Below are 19,134 nucleotides of genomic sequence, written 5' to 3'. Positions count from 1 at the left end.
CCTTAGGTAGTAAGTTACAGACAATGTCCACTGAACATCTTTAAAGCAAGCCTCTCCCCTCTTAACCCAGCTACTGCCATTCAGAGTCTCTCAAGAGGCCATTTTCAATGAAGTGCTTTGATTGTTAAGAGCTGAAAGGCTCTTCCCACCACATCCCCAAAATCTTGAGGCATTCCTCAAAGTGAAAACTGTCTTCTGAACAACACTTCCTCTTCCTAACAGTTGCACAAGCAGAATAAAACACCATCATGTTTAATTTCTATATTGCCTTTCTTTGGAAAAATTGAGTTTTACTTTCTTTCTTTCTTTTTTTTTTTTTGGCTGGGGCTGGGTTTGAACCCACCACCTCTGGCATATGGGACCGGCACCCTACTCCTTGAGCCACAGGCGCCACCCGAGTTTTACTTTCTTAATGTTCACTTAGGTTCCTTCCTTCCTTCCTCCCTCCCTCCCTTTTTTTTGAGGCAGAATCTCACTCTGTGACCCTGGGTAGAGTGTGGTGGCATCATAGCTCACAGCTAACTCTTGGGCTTGAGCAATCCTCTTGCCTCAGCCTCCTGCATGGCTGGAACTATGGGCATGTACCACAACGCCCAACTAGTTTTTCTATTTTTAGTAAAGACAGGGTCTCGCTCTTGTTCGGGCCAGTATCAACCTCCTAAACTCAAGCAATCCACCTACCTTGCCTCCAAAGTGCTAGGATTACAGGCTGAGTCACCACGCCTGGCTTTCCACTTAGCTTTCTTTTTTTTTTTGTAGAGACAGAGTCTCACTTTATGGCCCTCGGTAGAGTGCCGTGGCCTCACACAGCTCACAGCAACCTCCAACTCCTGGGCTTAAGCAATTCTCTTGCCTCAGCCTCCCAAGTAGCTGGGACTACAGGCACCCGCCACAACGCCCGGCTATTTTTTGGTTGCAGTTTGGCCGGGGCAGGGTTTGAACCCGCCACCCTCGGTATATGGGGCCAGCGCCTTACCGACTGAGCCACAGGCACCGCCCTCCACTTAGCTTTCTAACCCTTCAAAGACATTTAATATTTCTCTTCTTACAGAAAACCTAACTAATGCTTAGAAAAGGATCAGAATCCAAGTGTCTTGGTATCTTACCAATCCAATTTGGTTTTTGTTTATTAATCAAGCTTTTGAGAGTTGGGAAGAAAAAGAATAATGAGGTGGCTGCTTTGGGGTAATCAAAGTATTTTCTACCTTGACCCCAAATCTACCAAATCCTTCCCCTTTCTGGGATGAAGAAGGTCTGAACAATCAATATCATATCTATGTTGTTTCTGGGCTTCACCTTGTATAAAAATACATGATGTGGAAGAGACCTATCAACTGTAGGAAACTGACGTCATTCAGAGCAAGCCTCAGTCACCCCCCTTCTGGTCTCAATGCAGCCAATGTGACCATTATCCCTAGGCTTTTATAGATATATGGTGACAAGAGAACTTCTTATCACCATGTAATAAAATTTCCTAGGAAGAGGATATCTGTTTACACAGAAAATTACAACGATTTTTAAGCAGTATATATGTTTAGCTTCTGAAAACAAAAAGCTATTCTAAAAATCTTCCAAAAAGCATAAAGTACACTGAAAGAACATGTGACTCAATAAAATATCTCTCTTTTTCAGGATGTTCATTGGTATAATTAAAAAGAGTCTCTAATTAAAAGAACCTCATGAAAATACCTGATTCAGTACAGGGTGTAACCTGTACCCACAGTGGCCAGACAGCTTCATGACCTGGGCTCACTGGTGCTTGGCTGGTCTGCTGTAGACTCAGACCCAGTGAGGGGGGATCTCCCTTTGTCTTCAAGGACTTTGACAGACAAATAGTTTTAGACTGACAGCGTAAGAATAAAACATCTCTAAACAAAACTGAGTATTAGCCACTGGCACTTACCAAAGGAATGATTGATCACTTCAAATAAGGCAAAGTAATTCACCGTCGTGCTGTCCATGCCGACCTTTGCTGCAATGGCCTAAAGTGTAAACAGGATACACTGGTTTCAAGAAAACTAAATCCGACAATGCTATGAGGAAAGGCAGATGTGTGTACGTGGAGTGAGGAGATATATAAAAATTAAATTCATGTTCCATAACTACCCTTCTTTGTATATATGTGTATATGCAAACACAAGTATGAGAGAAAAGGGGAAAAAAACTCATATTTGACCCAAACAGCTATGATCTGTAAATATGAGTTTCTCCTTTCCAATACAAGCTGATAATGGTCTCTGCTCACATACTGGCTTTACTCTCTGACATACAACTTCATTCCACAAAGATCCTTTTTTAAACAATACTTATAAGAAATATGCTTGATAGGGTAGAAGACAAATTCTTAAATATCCAATTTCACACATTCAGCCTACGTTTAATATAGGCATTAACACACGATATGTGTATCTTTGATTCTTGGGCTTAAAATACTCTTGTCAATTTTATTCAGGCCTCACAAATCATTTTTGTTTATTTTTCACAGGATTCAATGCCCCAAGCTGGATCCTAAGAACTACCATCAACAATATCCACATGAAAATAGCAAATGTGGGGGCAACAGAGGCACAGTAAATAAAGATCAGTCATTCTCTCTAGGAACTAAGATCCTAACATAACATGACAAATAATAAAGAAATTGAAAGACTTCAAGTGCGAATAAGTGAAAATTGAAATTATATACAAACAACAGAGCACAAAGCAAAAACACAAACTGTAACAAAATTCCTTTCCAAAATTAAAAAAAAAAAATTTTTTTTTTTTTTAAGAGACAAGAGTCTCACTATGTCATCGCTCTCAGTAGAGTTGCCATAGCATCTCAGCTCACAGTAACCTCCAGCTCTTGGGACTAGAAGATTCTCTTGCCTCAGCCTCCTGAGTAGATGGGACTACAGGCGCCCGCCACAACACCTGGCTATCTTTTTGTTGCAGTTTGGCCGGGCTGGATTCAAACCCACCATCCTTGGTATATGGGGCTGGTGCCCCACGCACTGAGCCACAGGCGCCACCCAACCTCTCCTTTTTTTTTTTTTGTAGAGACAGAGTCTCACTTTATGGCCCTCTGTAAAGTGCCGTGGCCTCACACAGCTCACAGCAACCTCCAACTCCTGGGCTTAAGCGATTCTCTTGCCTCAGTCTCCCGAGTAGCTGGGACTACAGGCGCCCGCCACAACGCCCAGCTATTTTTTGGTTGCAGTTAGGCCAGGGCCGGGTTTGAACCCGCCACCCTCAGTATATGGGGCTGGCGCCCTACTGACTGAGCCACAGGTGCCGCCCTAACCTCTCCTTTTTTAATTGTAAAATCTTTATAACGTATAGGAAGACAGAATAGTGCAAAGATTTTCCATATATTAAATCACCAGGATTTTGCCATACCAGCACTTGGGCATAGCCAAATCTCTTGCCTCAGCCTCCCTGGTAGCTGGGACTACAGGCACCTGCCACAATGCCCGGCTATTTTTTTGTTGCAGTTTGGCCAGGGCCAGATTCAAACCCGCCACCCTTGGTATTTGAGGCCGGTGAACTATTCACTGAGCCACAGGCACGGCCCGAAAAGAGATTTTTTTTTTTTTTGGTAGTTTTGGCCAGGGCTGGCCAGTATATGGGGCCGGCGCCCTACATCTTGAGCCACAGATGCCACCCAAGAGGTTTTTCTTTATTCAAAAATTGTGCAAAGGTAAAGCAAAGTTCTAGTTTATGCAAGCATGTTGTAGGCATTAGCAGTACAGCTCACACCATATACTCTTCAGATAGTAACACAACCCCAAGAAAAGGATACTTTGTATCCTTGCTTTTTGGTGTAATGAGATGGCCTGGGTCATCTTTATATATTTCCTAGCCTAGAACAAGAGTATTGTCAAGGAATCATGTCCTTTTAGTGAGAAATTGTATTTAAAAATTAGAATGTGGACATTAGAGATAATCATTCCTTTTAGGCCTTTTCATTGGCCTTTAATACTAACTTGATCAGAATTATTAGGGAGACAAGAAGTTTCTGGACAGTAGCACAACCCTGCTGATGCTTATTTCTCCTTTGCAGCAAACAATGAAAAATCTGTCTTCTGGCTCAGCGCCTATGACTCAAGTGGCTAAGGTGCCAGCCACATACACCTGAGCTGGTGGGTTCGAATCCAGTCCGGGCCCGCCAAACAATAATGATTGGCTGCAACCAAAAAATAGCTGGGGGTTGTGGCGGGTGCCTGTAGTCCCAGCTACTTGGGAGGCGGAGACAGGAGACTCGCTTGAGCCCAGGAATTGGAGGTTGCTGTGAGCTGTGATGCCACGGCACTCTACCCAGGGCGACAGCTTGAGGCTGTCTCAAAAAATAAAAAAAATAAAAAAATAAAAAAAAGGAAAAATCTGTCTTCTATCTGCTGATTCATCTGTGCTGTACTATGGCAAAGGGTAAGTGCTAGGATCATAGGCATGAGCCACCACTCCTGGCCTAAAACACTTTATATGTATTAATATTAACTTGTTGAATCTATCTTAGCTTCACACCATCCAATGTCAAGTCTACTTACCTGATATACTTGGTCTGTAGTACTATTCTTTTTAACTCTGACTGTAACGGTTGTTCCATCTGGCATTGCTACTCTCAGCTCTACATCGGACACACCATTGTAGTTCTGGGGAAAAAGACACAGAAAGAATTTATAACACAATATATCCTCACTTTCCCTAAACGTGTCATACTGGGGAAGTGAGTTACAAAGAAAAAGGGCGAAAAGTCAGTATATTTACAGGTCATGAAGCTGACTGCAGACTGCAGCAGAAGTTAACCTTTAAGATGAACAAGGAGAAAACAAACATGTTGAAGCCAAAGTGATCACATTTCAAAACAGAAAATTGGTGTGGAGCAATCTAGGTGAAACACAGGTTAAGATTCTTCACTTATGTCTCTCTCCTCATTCAAAACTCACAAATGAGAAGAGAAAACAACTTATAGCAGTAGTTTCTGATATTAGTAGTAAGGCATACGGATTGGCTCTAGGGTATCCTATGTTCCTTTCTGAACCTTGAAATAATCAGGACATCTTGAAATGAAAAATAGATGAGATAGATCTGAGTAGTCCGATGCCCAATTTTCTTCTAGTAAACAGTAAAAAAATTTTGGCCAGGTGCGGTGGCTCATGCCTGCAACACTAGCACTCTGGGAGGCCAAGGCAGGTGGATTGCTTGAGCTCAGGAGTTTGAGACCAGCCTGAGCAACAGCAAAACCCCATCTCTACTAAAAACAGAAAAACTAGCCATGCATTATGGTGGTTGCCTATAGTCCCAGCTACTTGAGAGGCTGCTGAGGCAAAAGAATCACTTCAGTCCAGGAATTTGAGATTACTGTGAGCTATAATACAGGGCAACAGAGGGAGACACTGTCTCAAAAAAAAAAAAAAAAAGGTAACATATTCTTACTCTTCTTGATTCAAAAGGAATCCTTTTGATGATTAACACATTCCTTTAACAGATTTTTGACCTTGTAACTTTTATTAAGGAGAAACAACTATTTAGGAACAAGTCCATCTTAATTACCACTTTAAAAAAAGTAGTATTCATTGCCTAAAACCATTCGAAGCATTGCTTACTTATAAGCCCTTGTCTGTGAGAAACTTATAATCTAGCTGGAAAAATAAGACATAAACATACCAAATAATTAGTAACTTATTAGCATTAAATGTTAATTCTTTTATCCAATTAGTATTTCTTAAGCACTGATAACATGCTTGACACTGTGGTACTGCAGTAAGGCAGCAAGATTATAAAGATGATCAAGATTAGCTCTCACCTAGTTAGCTCACAATCTCATCTGATTATATGCATAAAAATCAGAGAATGAGACAGCAACAGGTGATAAGTGAATGGTACTGATTGTAAAAGTTCTTGGTGGAATAAAAATTCAATAAGCTGAGTCATGAGAGATGGCTTTGCAGAGAAGTCAGACCTGGCGCCAGGACTGACAGGACAGACGAGCCGGATGCAGAGGGAAAGAAGAGAGAAAAAAAATGTAGTCATCTGGAAAGTCTGGTGGTTCAACCTATGATGAGAACCTTTCATTTACTTTCCTCAACAAGGAGCAAAAAGAAAATACTCACTACAGGGGATTTACACCCACCTCATCAGACTCTGACAGGAATTCCTGCATGATGTCACTCTCACCAATGACTCGTATTGAACACACTGCAGAAAACAAAAATAGAATCTGGGATAAGGCCCTAAAATTAATAATATTAAGTCAAAAATATATCAAGGTTTAAGTTTAAATCATTAGCAGGAGGCATGATGAGATAGCATGCCATGCCAGGCATATAATGTAATTTTAAGGCATGACAAACATTTGTCTAAATATGATAATAGCAAAAAAGTAATAGCAAAAACAAAGATAGAGCTAAAAATAAATGTAGTGGCACGCACCTTTCGTCCCAGCTAAGGTGAGATGACCACTTGAAACTAGGAGCTATAGACTAGCCAAGAGAACACAGTTAAGACTGTCTCTTTAAAAAAAAGTTCAGGAAATTTAACTTTGCAGTCTTGTATGACCTATTAACAAGCTAGAACAACAGAACATGGGGGAAAGAGGCAGTGGTAAGGAAATCTCAATGTGGAATAAACAAAACATAAAATTGAAATACAAAAGGAAAATAGCAATTAGGCTATGAACATTCCATTTGGGGAATCATAAACGTAAAGCCACTTTGGAAAAAAATGGATAAGTAATTAAGTATTAAGCTGAGCATGTCATTTCACCTCACTGACTACCTTCAAACAACAACCAAAAGTAAAGAAGAAAAGCACAGGCAGATAGGACAGCTACTGCCTAAATCTAAGAAAATTAATTTCTTCACACACTCATGAGGAGGATGTGAAATTACACTGATGACTTTACTTTTTTTTATTAAAAAAAAAATTGTACCCTTCCTCATTTCCCAAGGGCTATGTTCAGAAAAAGCTAAAAACAGATGAGGAAGTTCCTCTAATTTCTAGGTGGAGAAATGGGTTTTCTTCAGGGATAAGGTTCCCTACTGAAGTTTTTTTTTTTTTTTTAAACCAACTAGGTCAATTAGTTCTTACACAAGGACACAGAAGGACTTAATATGACATAAGACCATTATTCCATTAAACCAGTAAAGAAAAACCTATTCCACAGCTAGTGAATTTCATAGTTCTGTAACTTAGTATAAAAAGGTCACTCCTTGGAGCGGACCATCTCACTGAGGAGACCTGTGTCATTTCTGCTCTTTTCCAGCTCAGTGTCCACATCCACAGGCTCCTAGTGTATCATCTAGAAGCTCACAAACAAGTCAGTACTTGTGCTTTTCCCCTGCAGAACAATGGCATTTTAGATTACTACAGTTCTGCAAACGCATCTGTGGATACCTAGCAAGGAATAAAGAGTTTTCATGTACGATACACCACTAATCCAAGAATCACTTTCATGAAGTATTGTAAATATTACCTACTTAGTTCCCAATACTCAGTATGTTGATGAGTCTGTCTGTACAAGTTTGCTGCCAAATAATATAACCCTATAAAGGTCTAGAAAGGACCATAAAATGCACCAAAAACCAAATATGCATTTTTCTGTTGTTAAGTACTCCACAAACCAACAAAACAAACTGCTGATTTCTCTCAGGACCTCCCTTCAAAGCTCATTCTGCACTACAGTCAGAAACTTGACTGACTTTCACTATCGAGTTTCAGGAAACAGCCATACAGTTTAGAAGTCACATGTCTAAACCCTATGTCTACTCAGGATGATAGAGTTTAATGGGTTGGCTTACCCTTTTCTAGGTATTCTTCCAAACCCCGACGTCGGGCATCTAATTGTTGTTCTGATAATGAGAATGGCCACTTTCCTGGAAGTCGGGGAAATGTAAAGTTGGCAAACTCTCTCTTCAGGTTCTGGTGTAGGATAGCAAACTCCCGGTACCGCTTAGAACACAGCTGCCTCCCTGCCATGTAAACATTATATACCTGGTGAGGAAGAAGAACAAAGAGGCCAAGAGTTTGAGGTTGCTATGAGCTATGACACCAGGGCACTCTACCAGTAAGACTCTGTCTCAGGAAAAAGAAAAGACTTTTAACAAACATGCCAAAAGTTATAGGCACAAAAACGGGCTGCCTGGGGCCGGGTGCGTTGGCTCACCACTATAATCCTAGCTCTGGGCGGCCCAGGCAGATGGAATGCCTGAGCTTACCAGTTCGAGACCAGCCTGAGCCAGAGGAACACCCCTGTCTCTAAAAATAGCTGGGCATTGTGCCAGGTGCCTGTAGTCCCAGCTACTTGGGAAGTTGAGGCTAGAGAATCACTTGAGCCCAAGAGTTTAAGGTTGCTGTGAGCTGTGATGCCAGAGCACTCTACCCAGAGCAGCAAAGTGAGACTCTGTCTCAAAAAACAAACAAACAAACAAAAACAAGGGCTGCCCTTCAAGGGGAGCATGACCTTATTTTTGCGATTAAATTGACCTCTGACACACTTTGAAAAATCTTCAAAGGCGATAACTAGTTTTCAAGGATAAATTTCATTTTCTGAAATTTAAAAGTCATTTCAAGACAATGTGCTGAATACAGCAATGAACAATCAAGCAAATTTGGAGGGAGATGAAAACCTAGGATTGATTATAAACCAATGTGACTGATACTTGTGTGCGACTCAAACTAGCTCTAAAATTTATTCTAAAGAAAAGAACTAAAAATGGTTTTAGCAATAGTGACATCCTTGTAGCAAACGGGAAAAATAAAAGCCAAGATCTTGATAATAACTTAATTCAAACCACATAGTCTCTGGCTTCTCCATCCATCTCTTTGTTGCCCTAACCCAGAAGGTTATCATACCCAACCGTGTATATCATTCCTCTGCTTTTATCTTGATATATACAGAAGTGGCCAAAAAAAAAAGTATACACATTTTAAGAAAGTAAAAAAACTGTACTAAAGTTGTAATATTTGACTTCTGCATTGATAAGAAGTGTTCAATAAGACTTGGATTCATCTTTTATTATTGGTATATATTGAATATTACAATTTTAACACAATTTATTCCTTTCTTAAAATGTGTATACATTTTTTGGTACCCTCTGCATTTTTGCATTTATATGTAATCCTTAGACTTTTTGTGCTTTAATTTTTTAATATATTTTTAATTAAATCATAAAGAGGTAAATCATGTATGTACACATTAATGCATTTATGGGATACAATGTGCTGATTTCATATAGAATTAGGAATGCTTACATAGTATTGGGTACTATATCCCTCACCTCATTTACTTTTTTTTTTTTTTTTTTGTAGAGACAGAGTCTCACTTTATGGCCCTCGGTAGAGTGCCGTGGCATCACACAGCTCACAGCAACCTCCAACTCCTGGGCTTAAGCGATTCTCTTGCCTCAGCCTCCCGAATAGCTGGGACTACAGGCGCCCGCCACAACGCCCGGCTATTTTTTTTTTTTTTTTTTTTTTTGGTTGCAGTTTGGCCGGGGCTGGGTTTGAACCCACCACCCTCGGTATATGGGGCCGGCACCTTACCGACTGAGCCACAGGCGCCGCCCACCTCATTTACTTAATTATGGTGTTAAGACATTTATACTCTATACTTAAAAGATCCGACATGTACCCTTGCAATATGCACCTTAGTTGTGATCCCACCATTCACCCTCCCTCCATCTGACCTCCCCTCTTCCTTCCCATCCCATCCCCCTTCATCCTGGGCCACAGTTGTGACCTTATTCTTCATATGAAAGTGTGAATGATTGTAAATTGGTTTCATAATAGTACTGAGTACATTGGATGCTATTTCCTCCATTCTTGAGATACTTTACTAAGTAGGGTATGTTCCAGTTCCACCTGTATATGGACTTTATTAAGGATATTTTAAATTTATAAAAATAGGGTATCATGCTGAATGAGACTTTTTAGAACTTCTTCATTTAATATTATATTATTCAGTTTTATCCACAACATTGTATCTTTTTGTGGTTTCTTCTGCTGCATTTAGCTCTTTGTTGTGTGACTGTGACACAGTTGTTTGTTTTAAATCTGTTCTCCTGATGGGTATTGGGTTATTTCTGGGTTTCAGCCATTGTGAACAGCGCCACTATCAACATCTGTCTACATGCCACCTGCCTGTCGTTCAAGCAAAAGAGATTCTTCTGAGTATATGCGCAGAGTGGGCCTGCACGGTTATGAGATACGTGTACATTCAATTTCAGGAGACAACGCTACCATGTAAGCTAAGTGATTACACTAATTTATTCTCCTGTCAGCAATATATAAAAAGATTTTCTTAATTTTTACCAATGGAATGGGTCTGAGAAGATTCTCAAGAACGTATAAAGAATGCGACAAGGCTCAGTGTCTGTAGCTCAGCGGCTAGGGCACCAGCCATTACACCAGGGCTGGTGGTTGGAATCTGGCCCGGAGCCTGCCAAACAAAAATAACAGCTACAACAAAAAAATAGCTGGGATATGGTGCTTGTAGTCCCAGCTACTTGGAAGGCTGAGGCAAGAGAATCACCTGAGCCCAGGAGTTGGAGGTTGCTGTGAGCTCTGACACCATGGCACTCTACCATGGGTGACACAGCAAGACTCTGTCTCAAAAAAAAAAAAAAAAAAAGAAAGAAAGGGCAGCGCCTGTGGCTCAGTGTGTAGGGCACCAGCCCCATATACTGAAGGTGGCAGGTTCACACCCGGCCCTGGCCAAACTGCAATAAAAAAATAGCCGGGCATTGTGGCAGGTGCCTGTAGTCCCAGCTACTTGGGAGGCTGAGACAAGAGAATCGCCTAAGCCCAAGAGTTGGAGGTTGCTGTGAGCTGTGATGCCACAGCACTCTACCGAGGGTGACAAACTAAGACTCTGTCTCTTAAAAAAAAAAAGAAAGAAAAATGCTACAAATCAATGAGAAAAGCATAGTAACTCAATATAAGAGTACGCAAAACACATAAATAGGTGTTTTACAAAAAAGGACACTCACGTCGCCAAAAAGAATATAAAGGTATGTTCAACATCATCAGTAATTAGGGAAATATAAATTAGAACCACAGGAGCTGGAGATCTAGCCAGAGCAAGAGTGAGACACTGTCTCTACTAAAAATAGAAAATTTAGCTGGGTATGATGGTGTGCACCTGTAATCTAAGCTACTTGGGAGGCTGAGTAGGAGGATCACTTGAGCCCAGGGGTTTCAGGCTATAGTGAACAATGATGATGCTGCTATACTCTAGGCCCAGGGATAAAGCAAGACTCTGTCTCAAAAAATAAAAAATAAGGCCGGGCACAATGGCTCACTCCTGGAATACTGGCACTTTGGGAGGCTGAGGCAGGTGAATCACTTGAACTCAGGAGTTCAAGACCAGCCTGAGCAAGAGTGAGACCCCAACTCTACTAAAAACAGAAAAAACTAGCCAGGCATCATGGTGGGTGCCTATGGTCCCACCCACTCAGGAGGCGGAGGCAAGAAGATTACTCAAGCCCAAAAGTTTGAGGTTGCTGTGAGTGATGACACCACATCACTCAACTCAGGGCAACAGAGTGAGACTCTGTCTCCAAAATAAAAATTAAAATTAAAATTAAAAATTAAAAACGAGGGCGGCGCCTGTGGCTCAAGGAGTAGGGCGCTGGTCCCATATGCTGGAGGTGGCAGGTTCAAACCCAGCCCCGGCCAAAAACCACAAAAATAAATAAATAAATAAATAAATAAAAAATAAAAGTATTTAAAAAAAAAAACAAAACAGGCTAAGTCAAAAAAAAAAAAAATTAAAAACGAGGGTGGCACCTTGTGGTTCAGTGGGTAGGGAACTGACCCCATATACCAAGGGTTGGGGTACAAATCCGGCCACGGCCAAACTACAACAACAAAAAAAAAGCCAGGTGTTGTGGTGGGCGCCTGTGGTCCCAACTACTCGGGAGGCTGAGGCAAGAGAATCGCCTATGCCTAGGAACTGGAGGTTGCTGTGAGCTGTGTGACACCACGGCACTCTACTGAGGGCGACAGAGTGAGACTCTGTCTCTACAAAAATAAATAAAATAAAAAACTAAAATAAAGAGCACCTCTACCCCAGACACAAGAAGACTCATGCTAACTTGCAAATCTCCATAGGCCTGTACTATATTCAGAAGAGAGCCCAGGGGCAGAGCAAGAGACTATAGATATTCTCCCTTGGTGGCCTAGGAACAGAAGAGGTGTTTAGCAATTGTTAGGGGACAGATATAATGAATACAGTGCTCACTTACTCTCCCATACCTTCTCTTCTTTCCTTTTTGAGACAGAGTCTCACTTTGTTGCCCTGGGTAAATAGAGTGCCATGGTGTCACAGCTCACAGCAACCTCAAACTCCTGGGCTCAAGTGATTCTCTTGCCTCAGTCTCTCATGTAGCTGGGACTATAGGCACCCGCCAAACACCAGGCTATTTTTAGAGACAAGGTCTCGCTCTGGCTCAAGCTGGTCTCAAACCTGTAAGCTCAGGCAATCAACCCACGATGGCCTTCCAAATGCTAGGATTACAGGCGTGATCCACCACAACTGGCCATAACTTCTCTTCTAAGCAAAACTTTAGGCTGTTTGGGCATAGACAGTGCTATAGTTTGAATGTTCCCTGCAACCCTCAAGTTGAAATTTATTTGCCATTGTGAGGGTATTAAGAGGGACCTTTAGGAGGTGGAGCAAGATGGCCGCCCAGTAACAGCTTCTCTGCAACTGGGCACGGTGACTCTGGGGAGATAAGACTCCAGGCATCTCTGGCTGGTGGGATCTGCCTATAATCATCCCTTTGCGGATACAGGGAGTCAGCAAGGGACTTCTGGACCCCAAGACGAGGACAAAAACAGTGGAAAACTGGCAAGTGGTTGCGTGTGTTCCATTGACCTAATCCCGCCAGCAGCCGTAAGTACAAACAACAGTGAGACTACAAACCAGAAAGGCCTTACCTGTGAACTGTTTCGATGTTTTTGAATTTGGCACACAGTTGAAGTGCCTTGGGGAGAGCTTGAGCAGGAGTGTGGAGAACGTTGGGCATTGTCTAGGGCCCCAAACTGAGCCGCTGAACTGGAGGGAGCTAATAGTGTTTGGCTGTGGGCCACAGGGAGCCATTGTGAGAGAACTGTGCCGGCAAGCTCCGCCCTCAGGGTCGCAGAGCAAGGATGGGGCGGAAGCTAATAACATAGTGACTGAGCAGCCTAAAGGGGGACTGAGCTGCCTTACAGCCTTAACCATCAGGGGCAGAGTGAGACCAGTTTTGGCACACTAGAGCCTCAGGCTGTTGCCCTGGGTAGAGTGCCGTGGCATCACAGCTCATAGCAACCTCAAACTCCTGGGCTTGGCAGCGCCCGGAGCTCCATAAGAGCGGCACTGCGACCCCTGACCCGAAACCCGCACCCGCTGGGCCTCCACATGCCCTGACCAGGAACTGCTGGAGCCACACAACCCTGCATCCGCCCTCCTATAACCTCCCTGCTTCCACACGAGCCCGCTCATCAGGCCAGGGACTCTGGTAGCCACATGCCCTCCGGAACTCTGCCTGCCTCTGCGCAGAGCCTTTCTCCTGGCCAGAGACTGCTGGAGCCTTAGGCTCTCTGTGCCAAAGTCACTGGACGCTAGGAACTCCCAGAACCATGCGCACTACCTCCCGCCCTGTTGCTGGATCCAGGTGTGTCACACTCCAGAGCTGCTTCCACAACCAGAACTCTCCAGCTGGGGCAGCCCCAGAGGAACTACACAGGGTCACTCCCTACAAACATCCAGCAACAATAGAGTGATCCTGCTGAGGTCTAATCCCAGAGAGACACCTCCCCAACTCTGAGGACAGCCAGAGGCAATGGTGAAAAACAATCATGAGGTGAAATCAACAGAAAAACTCGGGCAATATGAATAATCAGAGTAGATCAACTCCCCCAAGGATCAATGGGGCAGACACAGCACAAGATTCCATGCACAAACAAATAGCTGAGATGTCAGAAATCGAATTCGGAATCTGAATAGCAACTAAGATTGAATTAGAATTCCAAGCAGTAACCCAAAAGATATCTCAAGAATTCAATGAATTCAAAGACCAAACGACCAAAGATTTTGACACATTGAGACAGGAAGTTGCATCCCTCAAAGATCTCAGAAACACAGTAGAATCCCTCAGTAACACAATGGAGCAAGCAGAAGAAAGGATTTCTGACACTGAAGACAAAGCTTTCGAACACTCCCAAACTCTCAAAGAGGAAGAGAAATGGAGGGCAAAAACAGATCACTCTCTCAGAGAACTCTGGGATAATTCGAAGAAAACCAATATTCGTCTCATAGGGATCCCAAAAAGCGACAGAGTCTCTTTCCCATAAGATTATGTAGGAGAACTTTCCAGACATGCCAAGAGATTCTGAAATTCAGATAGCAGACAGTTTCAGACCTCCAGCACGACTCAACCCAAATAAGACATCCCCCAGACACAACATAATCAATTTCACTAAAGTTAATATGAAGGACAAAATTCTGAAAGCACCCAGACGAAAGAAAACCATCACTTACAAGGGCAAGAATATTAGGATAACTGCAGATCTCTCTGCTGAAACCTTTCAAGCTAGAAGAGGATGGTCATCGACTTTTAATCTCCTAAAACAAAATAACTTTCAACCCAGGATCCTGTACCCAGCTAAAGTGAGTTTCATGTATGACGGAGAAATTAAATACTTCAATGACATTCACATGGTGAAGAAATTTGCCATAACTAAACCAATGCTCCAGGATATTCTCAAACCTACCCTCCATAAAGACCAGCATAATCCTCCACCCAGAAAATTTTGATCAAACTCCAACTTCCACAGTCACAAAAGGATTAAAAATGTCCACCGGACTCTCGAAAGTCTTATCAATATTCTCAATTAATGTGAATGGTTTAAATTGTCCTCTAAAGAGACACGAGTGGGCTGACTGGATACAAAAACTAAAGCCAGATATCTGATGCACGCCAGATATCTGATGCACACAAGAATCGCATCTTACATTAAAAGACAGATACAGACTCAAGGTGAAGGGATGGTCATCTATATTCCAGCCAAATGGAAGCAGAAAAAAGCAGGCGTCGCAATCCTGTTCGCAGACGCAATAGGCTTTAAACCAACCAAAATAATTAAGGATAAGGATGGTCACTTCATATTTGTTAAATGTAATACTCAATATGATGAGATCTCTATTATTAATATTTATGCACCCTACCACAACACACCTCAACTTATAAGAGCAACTCTAACAGACGTGAGCAACTTGATTTCCTCCACTTCCATAGTAGTTGGAGATTTTAACACCCCCTTAGCAGTGCTTGATAGATCCTCCAAAAAGAAGCTAAGCAAAGAAATCTTAGATTTAAACTCAACCATTCAACATCTGGACTTAACAGACATCTACAGAACATTTCATCCCAACAGAACCGAATACACATTCTTCTCATCAGCCCGCAGAACATACTCCAAAATCGACCACATCCTCGGCTGCAAATCTAACCTCAGCAAATTAAAAAAAATAGAAATTATTCCTTGCATCTTCTCAGACCATTATGGAATAAAAGTTGAACTCAATAACAACAGGAACCTGCATACCCATACAAAAACATGGAAGCTAAACAACCTTATGCTGAAGGATAGATGGATTATAGATGAGATTAAGAAGGAAATCACCAAATTTTTGGAACAAAACAATAATCAAGACACGAATTACCAGAACCTCTGGGATACTGCAGAGGCAGTCCTAAGAGGGAAATTTATTGCACTGCAAGCCTTCCTCAAGAAAACGGAAAGAGAGGAAGTTAATAACTTAATGGGACATTTCAAGCAACTGGAGAAGGAAGAACACTCCAACCCCAAACCCAGCAGAAGAAAAGAAATAACCAAAATCACAGAATTAAATGAAATTGAAAACAAAAGAATTATACAACAGATCAATAAATCCAAAAGTTAGTTTTTTGAAAAGACCAATAAAATAGATAAACCTTTGGCCAACCTAACCAGGAAAAAAAGAGTAAAATCTCTAATTTCATCAATCAGAAATGGTAACGATGAAATAACAACAGACCCCCTCAGAAATTAAAAAAATCCTTAACGAATACTGCGAGAAACTCTACTCTCAGAAATATGAAAATCTGAAAGAAATCGACCAATACCTGGAAGTATGCCACCTACCAAGACTTAGCCAGAATGAAGTGGAAATGTTGAACAGGCCTATATCAAGTCCTGAAATAGCATCCGAACTATGCAAAATCTCCCTAAAAAGAAAAGCCCAGGACCAGATGGCTTTACGTCAGAATTCTACAAAACCTTTAAAGAAGAACTAGTACCTATATTACTAAACATCTTCCAAAATATAGAAAAAGAAGGAATATTACCCAACACATTCTACGAAGCAAACATCACCTGGATCTCCAAACCAGGGAAAGACCCAACAAGAAAAGAAAATTATAGACCAATATCACTAATGAATATGATGCTAAAATACTCAACAAGATCCTAACAAACAGAATCCAACAACACATCAAAAAAATTATACACCACGACCAAGTGGGATTTATCCCAGGGTCTCAAGGCTGGCTCAATATACGTAAATCTATAAATGTAATTCAGCACATAAACAAACTAAAAAATAAGGACCATATGATTCTTTCAATGGATGCAGAAAAAGCTTTTGATAATATCCAGTATACCTTCATGATCAGCACACTTAAGAAAATCGGTATAGAAGGGACATTTCTCTTTTTTTTTTTTTTTATTTGCACCAGAATGTTTATTGCAGCTCAGTTTATAATGGACAAGTCATGGAAGCAGCCCAAGTGCCCAAGGACCCATGAATGGATTAGCAAATTGTGGAATACGTACACCATGGAATACTATGCAGGTACAAAAAAAAAAAAAAGATAGAGACTTTACCTCTTTTATGTTTACATGGATGGAGCTGTATCATATTCTTCCTCATAAAGTAGCTCAAGAAAGGAAAACAAATATGCAATGTACTCAATAAGAAGGCACATTAATTAAACTAACAGAGGCCATCTACAGCAAACCCACAGCCAATATCGTATTCAATGGCGTTAAATTGAAATCATTTCCACGTAGATCAGGAACCAGGCAAGGTTGCCCATTGTCTCCATTGCTCTTTAACATTGTAATGGAAGTTTTAGCCATTGCAATTAGGGAAGAAAAGGCGCTCAAGGGTATCCACATAGGGTCAGAAAAGATCAAACTTTCACTCTTCACAGATGATGTGATCGTACATCTGGAAAACACTCGGGATTATACTACAAAACTTTTAGAAGTGATCAAGGAATACAGCAATGTCTCAGGCTACAAAATCAACACCCATAAATCTGTAGCCTTTATACATAGCAACAATAACCAAGCCGAAAAAACAGTCAAGGACTCTATTCCTTTCACAGTAGTGCCAAAGAAGATGAAATATTTGGGAGTATACCTAACAAAGGACGTGAAAGATCTTGACGAAGAGAACTATGAAACTTTAAGAAAAGAAATAGTGGAAGATGTTAACTAATGGAAAAACATACCATGCTCATGGCTGGGAATAATCAACCTTGTAAAAATGTCTATACCACCCAAAGCAATATATAATTTTAATGCAATTCCTATTAAAGTTCCATTGTCATATTTTAAAGATCTTGAAAAAATAATACTTCGTTTTATATGCAATCAGAAAAAACCACGAACAGCCGAAACATTACTCAGCAATAAAAACACAGCAGGAGGAATCATGCTACTAGACCTGAGACTGTACTATAAATCGATAGTGATCAAAACAGCATGGTATTGGCACAAAAACAGAAGTAGATGTCTGGAACAGAATAGAGAACCAAGAGATGAATCCGGCTACTTACGATCTTTTGATCATTGACAAGCCAATTAAAAACATTCAGTGGGGAAAAGATTCCCTATTTACCAAATGGTGCTGGACGAACTGGCTGGCGACCTGTAGAAGTTTGAAACTGGACCCACACCTTTCACCATTAACTAAGATAGACTCTAACTGGATTAAAGATTTACACTTAAGACATGAAAATATAAAAATACTTGAAGAGAGCGCAGGAAAACTCTTGAAGGAATCGGCCTGGGTGAATAATTTATGAGGAAGCCTCCCCAGGCAATTGAAGTAGCATCAAAAATACACTACTGGGACCTGATCAAACTAAAAAGCTTCTGCACAGCCAAGAACATAGTAAGTAAAGCAAGCAGACAGCCCTCAGAATGGGAGAAAATATTTTCAGGTTATACCTCCGATAAAGGTCTAATAACCAGAATCCACAGAGAACTCAAACGTATTAGCAAGAAAAGAACACGTGATCCCATCTGAGGGTGGGCAAGGGACTTGAAGAGAAAATTCTCTAAAGAAGACAAGACGCAAAGGAGGAAACAAGATGGCTGACTGAAGCCAGCTTTCCACAGAGGCTCCCGTCCAGAAGGAGAGTTAAAGGACAAAAATTTAGCAAATAACCTGGTGGATTTGAGCCACACTAAGAGGGAAGGTTGAAGAACGCATGTCAACCCTGCTGAGGCAAGCTGCAACCACAAGGATACAAACAAAAGGTACAAAATCCATCAGCAAGTGGACGGGAGTCCCACTCCCCCATGAGAACGCCTTGGAGTGCCCCACAAACAATCGGGCAGAGTTCAAAGGTCCTCCCACTACACTCCATGGGAGAGACCCTCTAAAAACTGGACCTACCTCCCCTACTAGGGTGCCACGGTGTCCTCCTGCCAGGCATAAAACTGTATATATTCTCTACCTGGAATACTGAGCTCCCGGCGCTCCCCTCCACTCACCCTGAGGTCTGGAGGCCAGTCTCCTAGGAGTTCAGAGTCTTGGGTGATTTCTCGAGGGGTGTGGACGGTGCCTGGACTGCAGCTGGTTGGCGCAGACTCTGGGGCATGGGAGCGAGGAGAGGACAGTTGGTTGAGAGGAGACCAAACCGGATCAGCAGTTCTCTGAGGCACAGTGTGACAGCCATCTTTTGGCGACAATACGGGCAGGCATAAAACTGTGTGGAACTGTGTGCGTTCTCTGCCCGCAGCCCTGAGTTCCCAGCGTTCCCCTCCGCTCTCGCTCTGAGATCTGGAGGCCTGTTCCCCAGGAGTCCAGACTCTTGGGCGATTGCTTGAGGGGTGTGG

The 19,134-nt window shown here is 41.8% G+C and overlaps 1 protein-coding gene across 1 annotated transcript in view; it reads right to left on the bottom strand.

Annotated features, from left to right (window-relative positions):
• SNX27 (sorting nexin 27) overlaps positions 1 to 19,134 on the bottom strand; it is a 114,445-nt gene that overhangs the window by 29,420 nt on the left and 65,891 nt on the right. The window contains exons 3-6 of the mRNA XM_053591559.1: positions 7,776 to 7,968; positions 6,110 to 6,174; positions 4,524 to 4,628; positions 1,904 to 1,982 (exon numbers count right to left, since the gene is read on the bottom strand). Of these exons, the coding sequence (XP_053447534.1) occupies positions 1,904 to 1,982; positions 4,524 to 4,628; positions 6,110 to 6,174; positions 7,776 to 7,968 (442 nt within the window). The remainder of the gene's footprint in view (positions 1 to 1,903; positions 1,983 to 4,523; positions 4,629 to 6,109; positions 6,175 to 7,775; positions 7,969 to 19,134) is intronic.

This window comes from Nycticebus coucang, chromosome 5, assembly GCF_027406575.1.
Source record: "Nycticebus coucang isolate mNycCou1 chromosome 5, mNycCou1.pri, whole genome shotgun sequence".
Taxonomy (NCBI): Eukaryota; Metazoa; Chordata; class Mammalia; order Primates; family Lorisidae; genus Nycticebus; species Nycticebus coucang.
Note: the sequence above shows the minus strand (reverse complement) of the source record. Positions and strands in the feature narration are given on the sequence as shown.